General features: G+C 40.9%; 1 protein-coding gene across 2 annotated transcripts in view; it reads right to left on the reverse strand.

The window, feature by feature from the left end:
- Positions 1-2,435: 2,435 nt before the first annotated feature.
- Positions 2,436-19,643, reverse strand: part of CNTNAP2 (contactin associated protein 2) — a 1,014,456-nt gene continuing 997,248 nt past the window's right edge. For both annotated transcript variants that reach the window (XM_064419448.1, XM_064419458.1), the window contains 2 exons: positions 14,066-14,137; positions 2,436-13,087 (listed from right to left, as the gene is read on the reverse strand). In XM_064419448.1, the coding sequence (XP_064275518.1) occupies positions 12,888-13,087; positions 14,066-14,137 (272 nt within the window). In that variant the 3' untranslated portion in view covers positions 2,436-12,887. The remainder of the gene's footprint in view (positions 13,088-14,065; positions 14,138-19,643) is intronic.

Consider the following 19,643-nt stretch of genomic DNA (forward strand, 5'->3'; position numbering starts at 1 on the left):
TACTAATGAAATGGAAAGGTACAAAATACTGCGAGAGGCATGAGGGAGGGGCACAAAGGCTGGTGGGAGAAAGGAAGCTGTCAGAGTTGCTCTTTTTCTCTCCTTCTGGGGCTTTTGACTCCACAAACCCCCACAGGGCACAGCCATACTTGAGGGATTCAGAGAAGACTGGTCATCAAGATGAGGTAAACCCCTCCTCTGGGAAGAGACTGCTGAAGAAATACATCATGAAACATCACAGATGTAATCCATGAGAATGGAGAGGTTTGGAGAGGTCAAGTGCCTCTGGCTTTTCTTGGTTTACATGGGATCAGGACCCTGGGGTGGCAGTGCCTACAGTTCTTCCTTGATGTGAATATACCAAAGGTGCTTTTCCATCAAGCAGTTAGGTTTAATCTAAAACCAAACTAGCACAAGGGAACTTCTGAAAACAAAGAAAAGCAAGACAAAACAACCTCTCAACTTTGATGGGTGGTTCAGAGGAGAAATAAAGCAGCTCTTTCCCTTGTCTGCATTGCCTTCCTAGGCCAGCCCCTTTCTTTCATCCTTGCTCTCAGTTCAATGACTTTCCAGGCCCTCCTGGGGCTGCAGCAAAATTAACAAAGGATCTGTCAGGGCCTTAGGAAAAATCTTTCTCTCTGCCACCCCTGAAGCTTGTTGTCTCACTCTTCCTCCAGCAAGCCCTCCAGCCCTGGTCTGTGCTGCCTCTCCCTGCTTTGAACTCCCTGGATAGGTCACCTCACACAGGTCCCCCCTGCCCCTCTCCCCAAAAAGCTGCTGCTGCTGCTCAGGCTGGAGCTGGCAGGGTCAGGCAGCCTGCAGCCATGCTGCTGGGGCCTGTCTTTAAACAGGGAGAAAAAGCAGTGTCTGCCTGCCTCTCATGCAAGGAACATGACTCCCCATGAGCAGTGATAGATGAGGAAGTCACAGAAAAAAAATAATTCTCTGGTGCAGGATCAAGCTACAGATCTTGTTCGGTGGTGACGGGGAGTATCAGTCAGAAGTCAAATCACACAGGGCTGCAGATTTATCTGGTTATCAAGGCTGTGCAGTCTGTCCTCAGTGTAGCCTTATAAAATGCAGTGATCTTTATGGGCATGTGCAGGGATGTAATTGGAACTGTGCAGAACACAAATTAGATTGGAGAGATTTCTTTCGCATCTCTGCTTTAAGTCATGATGAGGTTGTTTCATTAGCAAGCAGACATAAAGAAAAAACTCCCCTTCTTGCTCAGTTGCTGGTGGGTTTTTAAAATTAAATAGCACAGCAATTCAAAGTTTTGAAAGGACTGGAGCTGTGAGGAGATCTCACTTGTTCTGCACAAACACATGGCAAGTAGATTTGAAAGAGATGACTAAACATACAAAAACACCTCTGGGCCTGAAAGTCCTTTTGCTGCCCATGGTCGGCAGCTGAGAGGCTCTTCTAAGGAAGTAGAATTTTGTGCTTGGACTTGCCTTGTTATTGTTGTCCCTAGACATCTGCTTTTGGGCATGACAAAACCAGGCCATGACATGAGGCACACTTTGATCTGACCTACCCTGGGCTGCATCCCTCAAAGGCTGAAGGCACCTCCTGAGGTTCCACTAGCAAACCAGAGTGTTGTTAGAGATGAGAATCCCTCTCCCCTCAAATCTCCAGGCAGACCTTCTTTCTCTTGCTGAATTTCAGGGAAGGGCTCACATGGTGGCCTGAGGGAGGAAGAGCTGCCTGCAGCTGGGAGCCAGCTGAGGAAACCCAAAAACCTTGCACAGAGAGGCAGCAGGCCATTGCATCATGAGTATAAGTGTGGCTTTCTGCTCCGTGGAAAGCACTGGCATGTCTCCAGTGCTCACAGCTGGGCTGCACACAGAGGGACAACTGGCAGGAGAAGTAGGAGGAGCAGCCTATTGTGTGCCAGAAAGCTGTTGCTGGTCTGCACAGGGCCAGGGCAGGAGGATGATTGCAGGAAGAACAGGCTGTGGGATTGATTGTTCCCCTGAAGAGCAGCTCCATGGGCAGCAGTAGTCATTGTTCAATGAACACGTGTCTGCAGCCTGTGGCACACCAACTCTTGCTCTGAAGGGGCCTATAGTTTCCTTAGATCTTCCCCCCATTAAATAATCAATATTTGCATGTGTATTGGTCTGAATTCTTTCTATTGATGTTATGAAACCATCTTTAAAAAACCTCCAGCCAGTCAGTAGTGTGACAAACCACATTTTTTTCCAAAAGAAACTGGGTCTAAATTATTCAGAAGAAAATATTCACCTGTTCCCTCCATGGAGTCACTGTACACAGAAATATGAAGAGTCCTCTACACTTTATCTCAGGCTCTTATACACAGTCTGTAAAAGGTTGGGGATTTTTTTTTTTTTTTTTTTTTTTTTTGTGTTAAATACATGTCAAATATTCCAAGGAACCACACATACACACACACAAAAAAAACCCACACCTCATCTGGCAAGGCTCTTTTAATGTTGTACTTTTACCAAACCACAGTACATACTTCAAATAAGGCCTAACAGATTATACTCTTTATAAATTTACAAACAGTTTATTCTCCTTAAAGAGATCATATTACTTTTATCAGTCTTGTGTATTTCAATGAATTATATGTTTATTCAAGCATAACATAGCAAATGTAGCCATAAATCTTTTAGACTAAGTGTCTATAACAGAGGAATCTCAGATACACTATACTTTCAGATTAGGATGTTTTTTAATATACACATTTTTGTTTAATTAGGGTAACCATCATCTCCTGGTTATGCGTCCCATGGGAAAATTATGCTCAAGAAAGAAACCTGTGGACTAGAAAAATTGCAAACAGAGAAGGTTTTGGTTCACCTGACAGGAAATTGGGCCAGCTTTGTAGGCACATAACCCTGGGATTGGCTTTCCACCTGGTTTGGAGGGAAGGAGTGAGAGGCTGCTTTTGCTTTCCTAATAGCTAATAGCCCATATCTTTTCCTGGGTACAGACTGCTCCACAGGAACTAGATCAGTAAGAAAGGACAACTGCATTTCCACCCTTACACAACAGCCCAGGTTATTGAGAGTTGGCTGGCTGGTAGAGATTAATTACCAAGATGTGGCATACAAACAGTACTTAAAAAAAAAGAAAAGAAAAAGGGAGTAAAAGAAGAAAGCAAGTAAAATGGCCTGCTTCTGTTGCAATTTTCATAATCTTTTGCTAGAGCTATATATAGAAACCTAATTCTGAACTATCATTTTTGTCCTAGTCTCTGCTGATTCCTTTTTCTGCTTACAAGATAATACCCATAAAACAGCAGCTAGATGTTGCTAGTTTGTTATCTTGTTAAGCAAAGCCAGTATCTCACTATGCTGTGAAACCCCCAATAGACTGCTAAAGAAACTGTGTTTTGAGGACCTCACACTGAGCAACATCACAGGCTGTGCAAGGCAGGTGTTTCTGAAATGTTATATGGCACCAATGGCTTCAAACCTTCTCTCAAAGACTGAGAAATAAGTTCCTGCTTGAGCCCAATATATCCCTGCCAGAGAACCAGTGAGGAAAGAAAAAAAACCCAGCACTAAGACAAAACCTAAATCCAAACCATGCAAATCATAGTTGAATAATAAAAACTAAAATTCAAGCCCGTACCCAAAGTGTCCCTTGCAACAGAGACAGCTGATTGCTTTCTAAACTGCAGAACCAGCCATTTCTGTAGCTCCTAAATAGCAAGTTTGGCAATAGTTACCATGCACAAAGTAAAGGCCACTTATAAAACATCTCCATAAAAATATCTATTTATCTCTATATTTCTATTTATATATGTCAGTAAGAAGCATCAGACTGAGCACAGCCCAAGCACTCTATGATGGGGGGCAAATAGATTTAATCTCCATGAAATTAAGCACTCTTGGTTATGATTGGCATTCACATGTAGGATTAAGTCAGTACAGGTAATTTCCATCAGGCTTCTCTTAATTAGCACTAGTCAAACGGGGTAGCAGAATTGTTGGGAAGCTGAAGCCTTTCAGGAATATTGTGCCAAATCATGCTGTTCTGTCAAAGGAACTCCCTGGACTCTAGCTGCTCAATGTGTGAGTCAGCCCATTAGTGGTTTTTTTATAATTTATGTGATACCCGCCCAGCCAGCCCACTGATGAGTCTTGATCCACAGAAGAGCAGGGAAAAGTTCCCCATTGCTCATATATGACTGAGACTGACCATGCAAAGGAGGTCTGTGGAAAGCCAGTTCTCTGTGCTTCAGAGTTAATAGCAACCAAGTGATGCCTTAGCCTTCTTTATTCAAGTGACTCTGATCCCTTCTCTTAAGAAGTTGGAGCTTCAAAAGATCAGATACAATGCAGGAGTTACAATAGGGTGAGTGTAATGTCTCAGGTATTCCACATACAGCAACACTTTTTCCCCTCAGAGATGCTGATCCAATGAAAATAAAATTATTTAATAACCAGTGTTGAGAGTTTTCTTGGATGTGTTCATAACAGAAACCTGTAAGAAGCCTGACTTGTTGACTCTGTTGAGCTGGACCTTTAACACTCCAAGAAACTAAAATCACTAGAAGGTTTTATAGTATAATTTTTGGTGTCCTACTTTGGAGATTACCAGCAGCCTTGTATAGCTGCTACAAAAGCACAAGGGAACTTGATGGCTGAGAACTCAATTTGACATCTTGTGGCCCTAAGAAAAATAGATGCTAGCTTTTGCCAGGCTTTAATTTTATTATTGATATCTCTTGGGAAAATTTGAACCAAGCAGTAGAAAGTAACCGTGCTGAATGGAACGAAGTGCAGCTGCCTGATTTTCAGACTCTCTCTGCCAGGCAATGCTGTGATTTTGGAACAGATACAAACAAGTTATAAAATAATGCCGCAGATGGCAGAAACCAAACTTGCACTTTCAGTCACAGTCATAAAAGATCACAGGGATGGAGTGGCACATAACCCTTCCACTACAATGATTACATTTTAGGAAGGTGAAAGGCTTCACCTTGGTCAATGTAGCAAGCATGGCTGGGAAGGAGTTTAAAGGTGACAGTAAAAGGTAGTAAATTTGTCAGTGAGAGGGAACATTTCTAAAGTAGAGAAAGATGTGAAAAACCCCAGAACTGTCAGCAATTTTCTTTCCTTAGAGTAATGGGCAGAGGGGTTTGGATAAAAGGAAACAATAGATGTCTACAGAGATCTTACTCCTTACTCTTACCAGGAACTGTGTAGTGAAAGGGACTTTACACTGCGTTTCAGAGTGTGCAGCAAAGGCAATTTCTCTTTGTTACCTTGCCCTGTTGTAGTAGCTTGTGCTCCAGGGATAAAGGTCTCATTAGAGCAAGACAAAAACTCTGCAGACAGACCTTGATTTTACAACAGAAATAACTTACAGCTAGCTGCTGATACTGCGTCCAGTGTTTTATGAGGGCAAACCATAGATCTACTTCTAAACATTTGCTCAAAGGAGTTTTTTCAAGACAAAGTAGTGCAGGGCTGTTTGTTCAGCTTGTGAAGGATTTATTGCCCGTGGCAAGGTCAGACTCCTTCAGTGACACACTCACTGTAAGCATGAGAATGTACACTTTAGAGCAAACATTAGCATACAGGGGTTGGCTACCTTGTCTTTATTCAGCCAAGTTTATCTTCCATATTTCCACCTGGGTTTAGAAAAATAATACACAGACTTGGCCAGTTGCTCCATTGCCAACCAAAGCCATGATGAAATGAAGGAGAGCTGTTAGGCTGGGAATATCCCAGGTGAAGCCTGCTTCCACCTGACCTGAGTCATCTAAATTTACTGTTTTCTGGCTGATTCAAGAGTTTGTTGCCTTGCTCCACGGACTCTATCTGCCTTAAAGAGCCTGATGATAGCCTACTACCCTGGAAATGGAGTCAGTGGGGAAAAACCATTATGACTGGACAGGATGTTAGATTATCTCATCTAGGTTGCCTTTCCCACAAAATGTTGGACCAGAAGGTGTTCTGTGGTCCCTTTCAATTTGTGATGTTCAGTAAGATGGGAAAAAGTTGACAAAAGACAGGGACAGGTAGAAACACATCTGAGACTTGTCTTCTAAGCAGACCTTGGGTCTTGTGACTCTGTACTCTCACCAGCAGCCTAGAGCAGCTTGTTTAAGTTTCACATCTTCAGCTGTACTCTTACAACAGCCTATTTCAAAGCATGTGAAAGACAGGAGCTCAAATATTTTGGCCAAAAAGGCAATGAACACGTGGCAATATATAACTGGCCACAGCACTGTACCTACCCAAGCTGCTGACTGGAAGGCAAGAAACTCTTTCTGGTACAGTTTATTTTTCTGCATGCTAAACATTCCCTCAAATGGTTTCAGCTCTAGTGTCTGTGAATTCCAGTTATTTACATTTCTCACCTGTCAGAAAATATTATCTATTCACCTTCTCAATAAATTCGAATTTCTTAGAGCAACTCTGAGCTAGAATTCAGAATGCTAGTTGTTGAATATTATCAGTATAAATACCTATGCATTATAACAATTAATACGGTGATAGTACATCTCTGATCTTGGAGACAGCAGAATTAAAGCTATGGAATCTGATGAAATAATAATTTGAACTTCCTTAATAAGCTATAACATACCAAGTGAGAATATTAATCCATGGTAAAACTAAAGGTACACACTTTTATGTTTGTTGTTTAATCCAGATGGTCTTCCTTAAGGAAACAACAGCAGTGGGAGTACCAATAGACATTATTGGAAGCTGCTGAATCACAGAACACACAGTATGTACTAAATTTGTTATTTTCTTATATGTATATTTCCCGACTATATCTTACCCCCTGAAGTGGTTCTGGTTGTGCCTAAATAATTTTTCAACTTTGCTCACATGAGATTTTGAAAATAGAAGATTAGTGAAAAGAAATACTTCTCTGTGAAAGAACCTGTTGATACCAAACTTTTTTTTTACAGTAAGTGACTTTTAAAAAAAACTTCTTGTGTAAAGAAGCCATGAATTGGCCCCTTTTCTTCCTGATTCTTAATCTGTTGGCATAATAAGGGTTTTGAACATAGTGCCTCAAGAAAAATCTGCTTAGATGTGAAAGTCAGAGTTAAAAGAACAGTGCTACAGATTGTTAAATAAATGCTTTTCCATTACCAGGTCCAAGTCTTGGTCTCATTTGAGGCACCATATGTGCCTGCTACTGTAGGGCACAGCCTGAGTTTATCTTAAAAATTGCACTTAATTTCAAGCGTGAGGGATTTTGCTAGCACTGCATACTCATGGATTTGGAGCAAGTTTGGTATCTTATTCACCCACATCATGGCAGCAACTGTGGTGCAGACATCATATCCTGAACAGCCTTAGGTTTGGCTGCAGTGAGACAAGTGGCAGCAGAAGGGAGCAAAGACTCTCTGTGTCACAATGTTCAAGTATCAGTCGGGCTTTACACTTGAACCTTCACTCGCATCTCTTGGTCCTAGAGCTTTTCTGTAGAAATGAGAAATATTCCTGCATAAAACTCCTTCTAGGGGTTTCAACAGTCAGCACAAAAGAATGGTCAGAATGTGGTCAGACCATCTTCTGAACACAGTATCCCACCAGGACTTTGCCACTTTTATATTCCACAAAGGAAGTTAAGGTCTTGGATGGATCCAGGGATTTGGTGGGTGGTTAAGGCAGTGTATGCTGTAGACAGAGCAGCAGTGCCTCTGACTCAGGTGGTTGCTGCACTGATGCCTCTTTGCCCAGGTTTCACACGCTCCCATTCAAGTGCATTTAACACAGTTCTTTTATAAAATGCTTCATGTCATAAAAATGTTTTAAAGCCTGATAAAGTAGTTTATTAAAAGGAACAGACACAAGTCTGTTGAGCTGGGCATACATTGTTCTTGATGGTTTCAATAAAAGGCTCTCATTCATGAAGGAAGGACAGAGTTTTGATAGGAAAGGAAGGCAAACAATCCACACTTAGTCATTTGTAGTATGTAACCCTTGTTAGGCTGACAATGCCACAGAATTGGCAGTAACAAATGTGAGCAGAACTGAAAGCAGACTGCTTGCTGCTATCTGCAAAGTGATCAGAAAGGGAAAAAAGCAGAAAGGCAATTATTAAATTTCTACCCAAACCCTGCTCTCAGACCCTTTACCCACCTCAACATGTACTTTACACTTGAACCTTCACTCACATCTCTTGGTCCTAGAGCTTTTCTGTAGAAATGAGAAATATTCCTGCATAAAACTCCTTCTGGGGGTTTCAACAGTCAGCACAAAAGAATGGTCAGATGTACACTTTGTAAAAGGTAACACTGATGCAAGAGGAACATACTTGCACTTCAATAAAATCTTCCCTGGTTTTAGCACCCTCTCTTCTTATCTATAACTGCATTCTGAAATACCTTTTTTTCATGTTCAAGGGGTCTTTTCTTAAGAGGCCTTTCCAACTTCTGTCCTTTCCAAATTGATTTCCTGGTACTAGAGATGTTACAATTACAGGCAATGATAAGAATATACAAAGCATGGGGAAACAGCTGTTACGGTGATGAAAACTATTTCAAATGTCTTTTTTTTCTTTTTTTTCCCTCCTCTTTATTTACCAATCTGGTTTCTAATAGAACTTTAGTTAAAAGGAAAGACATTCACAGAAGATATTTATGAATACAAACACACTGCCCTTCATTAATTCTAATTTTCATGCTGTTGCTGTTAGAAGGCAAGGTTTCTGTTGAATTTCTCTAGCATGAATAACGGCATCTGACTACCAGAATTTAGGTTCTGCATGTCAAGAATGACATCCTTTCAGGATCACCATGCTTGATGGAATGTAAAGTCATTCATGGGATAAACCATATTGAAAGCTATTGCTTGTTGAACTTAGCTTCACATTTCAACAGATACCCTGGAAATTAGATGCATCTGCCATTAAAGGACATTGTTTTAATTAAAATAAATTCTTACCAGTACAATAAACTTGTACATATACACCACTGCTTTGGCAGTCTTACTGAAATATTTGTGATGCCCATCCTCTCACATATATCATGCTGCCTAGAGCATGACCCTAAAATGCTGCCATAGCTTTGAAGTGGTAACTGCTAGAAGAGACATAAAAGGTACAGGTAAAGATTAAGACACAAAAAATACAAAGCAGAAATGCTCCAGTTCTGGTTAGAGATACATATTTCTATTTCATACATCTGAATTTTCTATCAGTAAATACGGAATAAGCAGTGTGTGAAAGACCTGATTCAAAACTGCCAGACTGGACTGCAGATTTTCCTTGAGGCTGGGTTGACATCAAAATAAGTTTTCCATTGTTTTATCTCCTTGGAGCTCCACGTCTCATAACCTGGTGGTCTGCAAGTCTTGCGAATGAGAATCCAAAATATTGCTTACATTATTTCACTAACACTGAGAGCCCTGATCTCCAGCCCAGTCTTGCTCTCCCCACTGCTGGTGGCAATTTTGCCGTTGTTTTCTGTGGTGTCAGGAATGACCCTTTAGAAACAAACCTGGGACACTTTGGTTCCCAAACCAGTACAAGAGGCTACATTTCTCTGCACAGTTCAAATAGGTGAAACAGCTAAAAAACAGGTGATAAAAGACTGATTATTTTAATATTCTTTGGGGAAAATACAGAGTTTTATAAAAGCAGGATCCACTCTCCCCTCAAACATGATGTTCCTGCATACCTGTTGAACAACATGGATTTTTGGCACAAGTAAGAGTGGGTGAAATAAACTATGGATGTTGTTTCAGGATTCAATGATAGGCTTGCAGTGGAAGAAATTCTCAGAATATAGTGCTAGCGGAATACAGAGGCTATGTCTCCTGCTTCACTGCCAGGATGCTGAATGATCAGTGCCTGTAACTAAACATACACCATTCTCAGAAATGATATACAAAGCAGAAAGGCAGGAATTCACCCAAAGTCACCAAATCCCTCTACAGAGACAGCTGCTTGTTGATAATATTATGTCTAAGGTCCACTTTAAGGAGAAACAAGAATTCTAATATTTAAAGGTTTCTAAGTTATGAAAGTGACTGTATTTTAACACAGCACTAGTGTATTTCACAGAAAAAGATCTATGGTGTCCAGTCAGTGGAGAGGTACAGATGATCCTGACTTGATTTCAGAAATTTGAACTGTTTTTCAAACTTAAGACACTAATGTATAACTATTGCTTATGCAATGGCCAAAGGTTATTTCCCAGAAGTTCTCGCTTAATCTCCCAGGGTTGTGGGAGATTAGCTGGTAATTTTTTTAGAAAATCAGTGAATAGATATCACAGGCTTCACTACCATAACCAGAGACAACTGTGGTTTGCTTTGCCAAGAACTTGGTTAGACATGGAGACCAAGCCATCTTTCCCTTCTAATGTCATGCTGAGGCTTTTGGCCTCAGCACTATTTGCGCTATGGCTGTTAAATCTGTCTCTCCCACATAAAGTAGCAGAAGACTCTAGTCTCTCAGGATACAGAAGTCTGATCTTCCTCACAGACATTGAATTCAGATTAGGAGTGTTTTTTCTGCAAATAAAATACCAATCTATGCAAATGATGCTCTGTTCACTTCTCTTGGTAGCTTGAAGTTGCAGGCAAGGATGTTTTTCAGAGTGGACTAAAATACCATTAAAATAAAATGAAACATAAAATTATAAAGAAAAGATAATGCCTTTTCAATCCTACAGAGACATTTGTGATTGCTAGGTATTTTGCTGAGTGGTGGTACGGGGTAGATCCATCCCCTGCTGATATTCCTCAAGGTACGAAGACTTATTTTACACCCATGATTAAACCCAGGACTCATCTGCTTGATTACAGACAAGAGAGGCAGAGGTTAATAGTGGAGACAAGGCAAAAGTCTGCAGAGCACAAGAGTAAGAGAGGTAATTTTTATGCCTACCTGAACCTCTCTGCCACGTATGTTACCTGAGAAAGAGTAATTACTTTTAAAACTGGCAACTTTGTTGTATGCTAATTTCAAATCCATAAATAGAATAAATTAATGGGCTTGATTTGCTTTGATATCTATGTTCAATGATAATGTTCCTCCAACAGGACTTTAGGTTACCATCCTTAAAACCTGAACTACCTGGCCTGACTTTCTGACAAATTGTGCTTATCAATGTCTTGTCTAGTAAGACTCCAATATTTTCTTTCCCCTACATGATTTTTTTTTCCTGTTTTTAAAGTGTCCATTAGAATAATGGAATTTGCAACCAAAGAGATAATGAAATCAAAAATGCCAGCACTGCTCAGTGTAGTAGATTGCATGTTTGGGTGAAAAAGAAATCTTTCTTGTGCAGAAAAATGAATTGAATCTGTGCATACTAAACCCAGAAATATTAAAGAAAAAGCAAATCTAAGACTGTCAGAAGAATAAATACTTTTAAAGAGAAATTCTGATATCAGTTCTGTTCTTTCAGCCCATGGCAAAGCCCTACAGTACATTCATTCCTTCATTCTGTTCCACTGCAAAACCTGTCCACTAAGGCCTTAACTTCCTACCAGTTCAGACCACAGGAGAATCATGCTTCTTTACAGAGGGCAAGCTAAAGCTTTGTTAAATTATTGCCACTAAAGGATATTAAGTCTTCAGGCTGCCCCTTTGTCTTTTCTTCTAGCTGCCTGCCTGCTGTTCAGGTGACACCTAGGACACTCCTGATTTGAGAGGAAAAATGGGATGCAATACTGTACTTGACATTGACCTTGCTGTTTTAAAAAATGCCTTAGAAAGACAGTAAAATACTTTGAGTAGATCTCTGTATTGAAAAGTAACTCTGCCCTGTGTGCAGTGTGTTCCTTACATGCTCTGGAGGCAGAGTTTTCAAGCCTCCTTTGCCTCACCTTCCGGACTGTGCAAACACTGCCAGTGAAGGCAAAGGGACTGAAACAAGGGATTTAAGGACTCTCAAGTTGAAGAAAAAAAAAAAAGGATGTGGAAATTCATGGGTTCAAATGCACTCAGTAAAGCTGTACTAATAGTTCTATGGCAGCCTATTAAGAAGAAACAGAAGCAAACAAAGTCTGGCTCTAATTCCCTACTACAATGTACAGAATATGCCACAGGCAGAGCTTAGTTTAACTTGGCACGTGCCTCAGGAGATGGACCTGGTGCCATAGACAAAGACACAGGAACAGACTAGGTCTACAGACTCACACAGCATCATCCTCCCCCAGAGACCAACAAAATAATACAAAAAACCTTTAAAGCCTCCTGTGCTTTATGATAATCCTCTTTAGTAATAGTAGTCATAATAACAGTATTTTTACATTGTTGATGAGAATTGCACACAATCAGTGAAGTGCCTGGGTCAAGAAGATGGGCCTTGCTAGGGCTGACATGGGCTGATGAGATGTTGAGAAACTGGTGAATAAGATTTGCATTAGTCCTCACCCCCTATCCCACCCCCTGGATCAGTGTCACCCAAATAAACGGTGATGTGGTCGAGGTGCGGGGCTGAGGGCCGCCTGCAGGGAAGTGGCCAGCCAGGAAGGAACACAACGCCGGGAAGAAAGGGCTGCCACTTGTTCTCAGGACAGAGCCACCCACATTTTAAACAGCTTTTAAAAATATAAAAAACCAGCCCTGTTTCTTGTCACAGGTATCCAGAACATCTCTAAACACACACAGAAATAGACAGGTATTACTGAAAATTGTAACCAATGTTGAAGCTGTAAAACTGCTCTTTGTTGTAGTTGTTGGGATACAGAAGGGACAATTTGCTGTAAATAAATATTAAAAAGTATTTTTTCTTAAATGCTTGAGATATTCTTTTTTCTCCAGTCTCAGTAGTATTTTCCTGTCACTTGCTCCTCCAGTTGTGCTGATCTTTTTATCCTATGTGTGCTCAAGTGTCCGACACAGAGTGTTTTCTCTCCACTGCAAGAGTCATCCCAGTCCCACCCTGGCCCAGCTCACATCCCACCCCAGGCCCCATCCCCGTGGGCTTAGATAAGCCATTCTTTCTTGCTCTCGTCTATGGTCTCCGTGAAGTTGGGGTCATTGTTCATGATGGCGGCGTCGGCGCTCTCGGCTGACTCTGCCCCTTTGGCCTCATTGGTGTGGTAAGTTCCCTTGTGGCGGAACATGTAGCGGATCAGGAACACCAAGGTGCACAGGATGGTGAAGATCACCACTGCGATGACGCCTGCACACAGGAGGAAAGAAAAGATGCCCCTGGTGAGACCAGCTGCAGACTTCAACACAAAGAAAGGATCCCAAAACTCCTCTGAGCTGATTTGAAGCAACGTGAGCAAACTGTGGGCATCACCACAGTTGCTTGGTTTCCACTACACTAATATTTATATAGGGTTTCCACTATACACAAAATGCAGCTCCTTGAAGGCTGCTGGTGACTGTCATCCCATAGGTAAAAACTTCAACATTAATAACTTTTTAAAGACCTAAGCTTTGCTGACCATAAGGCAGAGGGTGCTGAGCACGTGGGCAGCTCTTTGAAGGTGAAATCTCTATGTTCACTTTCCAGTCAATGGCTTAAAGACCTATTCTAGCTCCTCTACATGTCCTTGAAAATTGGCTTGGTTCACTGTTGGCTCACACCACCCACTAAGCACTGGCTGCACATAATTGCAGATGTTCCTGTTTTATCATCAGTCCTAGCCTTAATTGCTCTCCCTGCAATGGTCTATTTTGGGTTCAACCCTGTTATAGAGAAGTCTCATGGATGTTACCCTCTTAGGCATAGGTATCTATGTGATAAATCAACACTGTTCCTATTTGGGCCTTTCTCTACAGGCAAAGGAATCTTCCAGGAGGAAGATATAAAATTTTCAGAAAAAAATATTGTTACCAGCCAGAGTTACATTTTACCACTTTACATTAACTGATGCATTGGGCAGGTGAACTGAGGCTGTTCAAGAGTTGCCTGAATTTTTCTGATGAATGCAATGCTATCCTTCCAGTATTGTAAAGTTTCAAAGTATTAGGAAAAGTTATAAGTAATAATAAAAATATAAATTAGAAAGGAAAAATTACACAGCAAATCAAGACTAAAGCAACAAACCTAAACCTGGGTATGGAAATATGCAGCCTTATTACCAACTGCAATTCAGCCATCAGAGACAAATACTGTAAAGTATCTTGGAAAAGTAGAGAGTTTTCTTACCTCCAATGATAGCTGAGTTTCTGTTAACTCCATCTCCTATAGCTTGACCATTGTATGGAAAATCAGCACTTGCTGGAAATAGAGATTTAAAGATTCATGTTGTAAATAGCAGTAAAACGTCTGTAAAAGTTCAGAAACTTTTACAGAAAGTTCATCCAACACCCTCAGATACAACTTAAAGACAGCTGTGATTGCTAGATATTTATCTATAGATTAATAAAACCAAAAAAGATCTGTTAATATTGTCTAATCCCTCAGAACTACTTGCTTGCTCCTTGTAACAAAAAGAAAATAAAGGAGATACTCTTGGTAAGGATTGCTGTTGATACAGGAAGACATTTTGTTTTTTACTAACATAAAGTCAGTAAGTTTTAAGTGGTAAAAAGCACAAAACAAAACAAATCCCTCTCTTTTAACAGAGTTGATCATACTTGTTATTATTGCCTTTGCCTTTGTCACTGCTACCTATTAAAGGCTTCAGAAGCTTTCAGGATTTTGTGACCACCATTGGGTACAAATTCAAGCTCCTAGAAAGAAAAACTTGAATCCCTTTTGCTGCTGCACAGTCCAAGGTAAGAGAGGGGCTGCAGCTTCTGTTGGTCAGAGCTATAGAGCAGCCACCCCCCAGAGCACATGCCAGCACTTTTGCCACTCTGGGAGAAAGCCCAGCATGGCAGATGAGCCACTGCTGGAGCTGCTTTGGAGCTGAGGAGCAAGACTGTGAGCTGGAGGAGCTGAGGCATGGGAGGCTGTGGATGAGGAGAGCCTCCAGCACGCAGGCAAGGAGAGGAAATACAGGCAGATGTGTCAGCATTCATTTCCCAAAGACCTGAAAAGGAGAAACTTCTTGCAGCAAAATTGGATGAAATTTAATGAATTTGGATGAATTTGGACAGTGGCCTTGGTTTTAACCTCAAGAAAATATCACAGAGGCAATCTCATTAATTAAACTTATCAGCATTTTCTTTATAGTGAGACATATAGTGAGCAACTGGACACTGCAATGACTAAGCAAGCCTAGGGAGCTGGATGAGCAGCTGCAATAATTTTCTTTTTTGCCACTGGACTAAGATATTGATTTTGAAACAGAGAAAATGTTGTTAAAATTGTGTTAATTGGAGAAAGTTAAAATAATCAAGGATATTAACTGCTTCTCAGAGCAGCCTTTAAAATCCCACTGTATTTTCCTTGCTTGAAGGATTAGGTGATACTGCATGAAAATAATCAGTTGCCTTTACAGACCAGTGATGCATTCAGTATACCAAAAACTGGATGAGGGAATTCGACTGTATTTCTGTTACCATGGACTAAAACCCATGATAAAGTTCCTTTTGTATTGTAAAGCAGCTGCACAAAAGAATGAATGGTTTCAGCTTGCCACATGGCCTGAAACTCTTTTCAGGGGCTAGAGTAGCCCTCTGTGTGCCTACTCTGGGAGAGAGTCGAACCAGAGTGTGTTCAGCAGCTGGATTTTGGCTGGCTGCCTGGGGGACAAACAGGAGTGTGCTTCTCAGAGCTCAGAGAGGGGCCCTGTCCAGCAGTTTTTGCCAGCAGCACTTGTGCCTTTGACATTTGTTGGTGCTCTGGCTCCTGAAAACCTTCATCTGCACCCCTCTGAAATGAATCAAGCTATAAATTGTAAAAGATAAATAAATACCTGGTTCCACATCACTGGATTTTGCTCCAAAGAACTGTGCCAGGACCATTAATGAAGACTTTTTGGCACAGGATCTATAAACATACCCTTGCAGTGCTAAAAGGGAAGGGCTGGCAGTGGGAAATCCTACTTTTAAACCTGCCCTCCCTACATCTCAAGGAAAATCCTAAAGCCAGATAATACTGTGGGGGAAGCATCAGTATGCTAAATCAAAAGGAATTCCTCTCTGCCATTCTAACCCAAAAGGAGGGCCCTTGTCATCCAAGCAGAACCACAGGCAGTTAACAAGTCCTAGTATTTGCTTTAGAGTTGGTCTCCTGTGTCCTCACACAAGAAATCTGAAAACCTACAATGGTCACAGTTCCTCCTTCCCTTACAACTGAATATTATATTTTATCTTCTTGTAAAAGGTTATTTCAAGAACATTGGCACTAGTTAAGTGTGAAGAAAGAGGAAAGCTGCTGTTCATGGCAGCATGATCCCTCTTGAGCTGCCACATCACACTGGCTATGCTACAAGGGATTCCTGGAAGATGGATGCCATAGTCTGTGAGATTCAACAGGCACTGAGGCACACTGCAGGATAAGGAGGGACATGATGCAGGATATGGAGCTCCATCCTTGATCTTGTCTGAGAGCTGCTGCTAGGACTGGCGTCAATGCCTCCACACACAGCTGCTCTCCATGGCACCCAGACATCTTACACACTCAGGAGGAGCTGTCCATCAGATCAACAAGCACGTGTGATTCACTCTGAGACTCTCCCCTCTGACAAGAAGGAAACAAGAACATGTGTCTGGGAGCAGGGGACACTAGCTCAGCAAGAGCTCATCATCAGATTGGCAAAATTGTGCCCTGCTGCAGCTGCTGGAGAACCAGGTGTGCTGCAGGGAAAAAAAGGAGCTTAGACTTTCATTAATCTTTTTTTTTTAAAGCACTTGCACTAGTGTTGGCAGATATTATCACCATAATTTATTAATTGCTGTTCTATTATTCTTGTGCTACCAAGTGACCTGCTTGTGTATTATGGGGATTTTTTGACTGAAATGTTGTATCTAAAATCTCATCCAAATGTGGAGTTATAGAATATATTTTTCTGCAAAAATATCCATACAATTTTTTTACTTGAAGTATTACCATAGATGGATAAAGGAGAAAGAAAACAACTAATTACTTTCCTTTTTTAATAGGACGTTCCCTTGAAATTCTCCAGTAGCTTCTCAAAAGATCAGAAAGAGCTATAGGTCAGAGGTCTAAGAACCACAAAAGAGCAATTCCTGCCCCAGCAATTAGGCAGAAAAGGACATATGAGGGTACAGTCCTTGACTCTCCAAGATGAGCTTAACAGAGTATTGTGCCCAACAGGTACCAAGTGCAGGTGTTTCAGACACGAGTTACATCATTCAAACACATGGGGAATCCTCTCTGACCTTACTACAGTCACATTCCTTAGCAATATTAAACCAAAAAGACAACTAAAAGAAATTTTTCTTCCTTTACTGCTGGAATTCAGGAACCAAAAGAGGAAAGAACACATTAGACCATGCCGACAAAGGGACAGCAGGAATACTGATTCTCTGGTAAAAGCACAGAAGACTATATAAAGAGCTGTTCATAGGTTGTAAATAGTAATTCCTAAAACAAATCTTCCCTAGGTTTCTCCAAGTAGCCAGAGTCTCATGTGTGTGATTCAAAACATGAAGAACAGAGCAAAGAGATTTTTAATCTATCCTGGGGAACAGAAAATCTATCCTGAAAAGCTAAATATTGACCCAAGAAATGTCCTGCCAGCTGCCTGAAATCCTCTGCTCACGCAGCTGTGGCACAGAGCCATCAGTTTGCTGTCACAGCACAGCAAAGACCTTTTCCTAAAACCTGCAGCTAGTGCAGAGCAGATTGTTCTGTACCAGGAAATGCTAAGCTACTCTGTGGCTTATGAACATCCCTTCATCTGCTTCCCTTCCAGGATCCTAGCTGGCTGATGCTGTTCTTTGCATTGCTGTTCTTTGCACCCTGTCTTTCCCCAGCAGGTCATCAGGTTTGCTTCAAACACCATCATCCTGAAGCTAACTTATGTAAAAGGACACAGTGCACTTTGCTTTCTCTTTCCTTCATGGTTTGCTGTTTACAGGACCATGGTTTCAATAAGCACAGAGTAAACCTACAGAGTCTGTACTTATGTTTTGCTCTTTTCAACTTTCTGTTATTAGGGTAAATGGGGTTGAAGAAACTTTGCAGCACCTGAAAGGGTGATTAAAGACTGACTGCAGGCAAATTCCATATTCTGGCCATCATTTTAATGACATTGGAAGCTTTAGATGACCACAAAAATGCAACAGGAGACCTACCATCCTTCAGCATGCCCAGCATGGTCATTGCCACAGTCAGATGCAAAACAGCAGCCCTCAATGAGTAGAGAGGGAAGATGGGACTGGATAAACAGAGCACAATTAGGATTAGATGTTAAAGATGACAGATGTGCTTGGTTTAGCTGAGTGAATTAATTCTGTTTCATTATGACAGGCATGATTTTGCATCTACCATTTTCAGAGGGAAAATGTTTTACAATGGATCCCACGTAAAAGCTTTTTGTAAATTCACAAAATTGAGATAAAAAGTGACCTTGGTAAAGTAGTCCAGAAGGTGAGTGTGGGCTGAGAAATGAGCAAAAGGCTGTTCAGTAAAGGCAAGGGGAAACCTGAAACCAAAGCAAGGTGGTCATTTTCAGGTAAAGAGCAGTATCAAGAAGTACACAGTAAAAAGGCAAATTTTGTTTTGAGACACATTAATAGGAATGTTATGCATAAGTCATTGAAAGCAATTTTTTTAACTGAACTTTTTTTCTGAGTTGGCAAGTCTTGGTTAAAATATACCACACTACAAAGGAAGATACAGTTCAGCTTTGCTCCAAAAAAGGAAGTGTGAGAGTTATCACAGGTCTAAAACAATCAAGAAAATGTGAAATGCTGGAAAGTGAGCTTGTTCAGACTAGATCTTTTGTGCTGCAAAGCTTCTTTGGCCTTTCATCTCTACAGATGTCCACAGTTTTGAGACGTGTTTGTCCATTACTGAAACCAGTTGGGTTTTCACGTAAATATGAACGGGAGAAGCAACCAGAACCACCAGATCAGGTGATCACAAAGAACATGAAACCCACATCAATCAAGGCATTGATTAGAAGAAGAACAGTAAAGTAAAATAAAATAAAAGATGTGAACTATAACTCCTTCCTGATTCTATTTTGCAGCCAAGCATCCAAGAATTGACTTTGCAATGACAGCAAACACTCATTTACATGTTAAGATTTTGAGAAAGTGTTGGACAGTAGATCCATTCACTAATCTGGTTCTCCATAGGACCACAGCACAGAGAAAAATAAAAGCAAGCTCTCTGGTGTTATTCTGTAAATTATGTTAACTCTGCTGGTCAGGTGAGACAGTACTGCTGTGGTTTGAAATTACAGAGCTCTCCTTATTACAGACTCTAAGTACAGAACCTAATTGCTTGACTCTTGATAGTAGAAATTAACGTGCAGTCACAGCTACATTCCCCTTCCTGAAGGGACTGGATCTCAAGTGAAACTCTAAACACATGCACAGAAATGATGGAGCAGGAATAAACAACGCCATTCCACAGTCCTACATCAGAGGTGAGCAACACAACCCTTAGAGTGCCCTTTCATGCTCATCCCACTACCTGTGCTCATCCATTTCTCTCCTCCTGAGTTTGACTCTGGGAAGAGCTCTCATGACATGTAAACTGCAGCAATTCAGCAAAAGAAAAAGAAATCTGAAGCAGTATGAAAAAAGCTGTTTCTTTTAAAGCACATTTTTTTGTGTCTTACTTTGTATTGAAAGTTCATGTTTTTATCTTTTAAATGAATATATCTATTTTTTTCCCTACTTCTATAAGCTGAAAACTC

Source organism: Passer domesticus, chromosome 1, assembly GCF_036417665.1.
Source record: "Passer domesticus isolate bPasDom1 chromosome 1, bPasDom1.hap1, whole genome shotgun sequence".
Taxonomy (NCBI): domain Eukaryota; kingdom Metazoa; phylum Chordata; class Aves; order Passeriformes; family Passeridae; genus Passer; species Passer domesticus.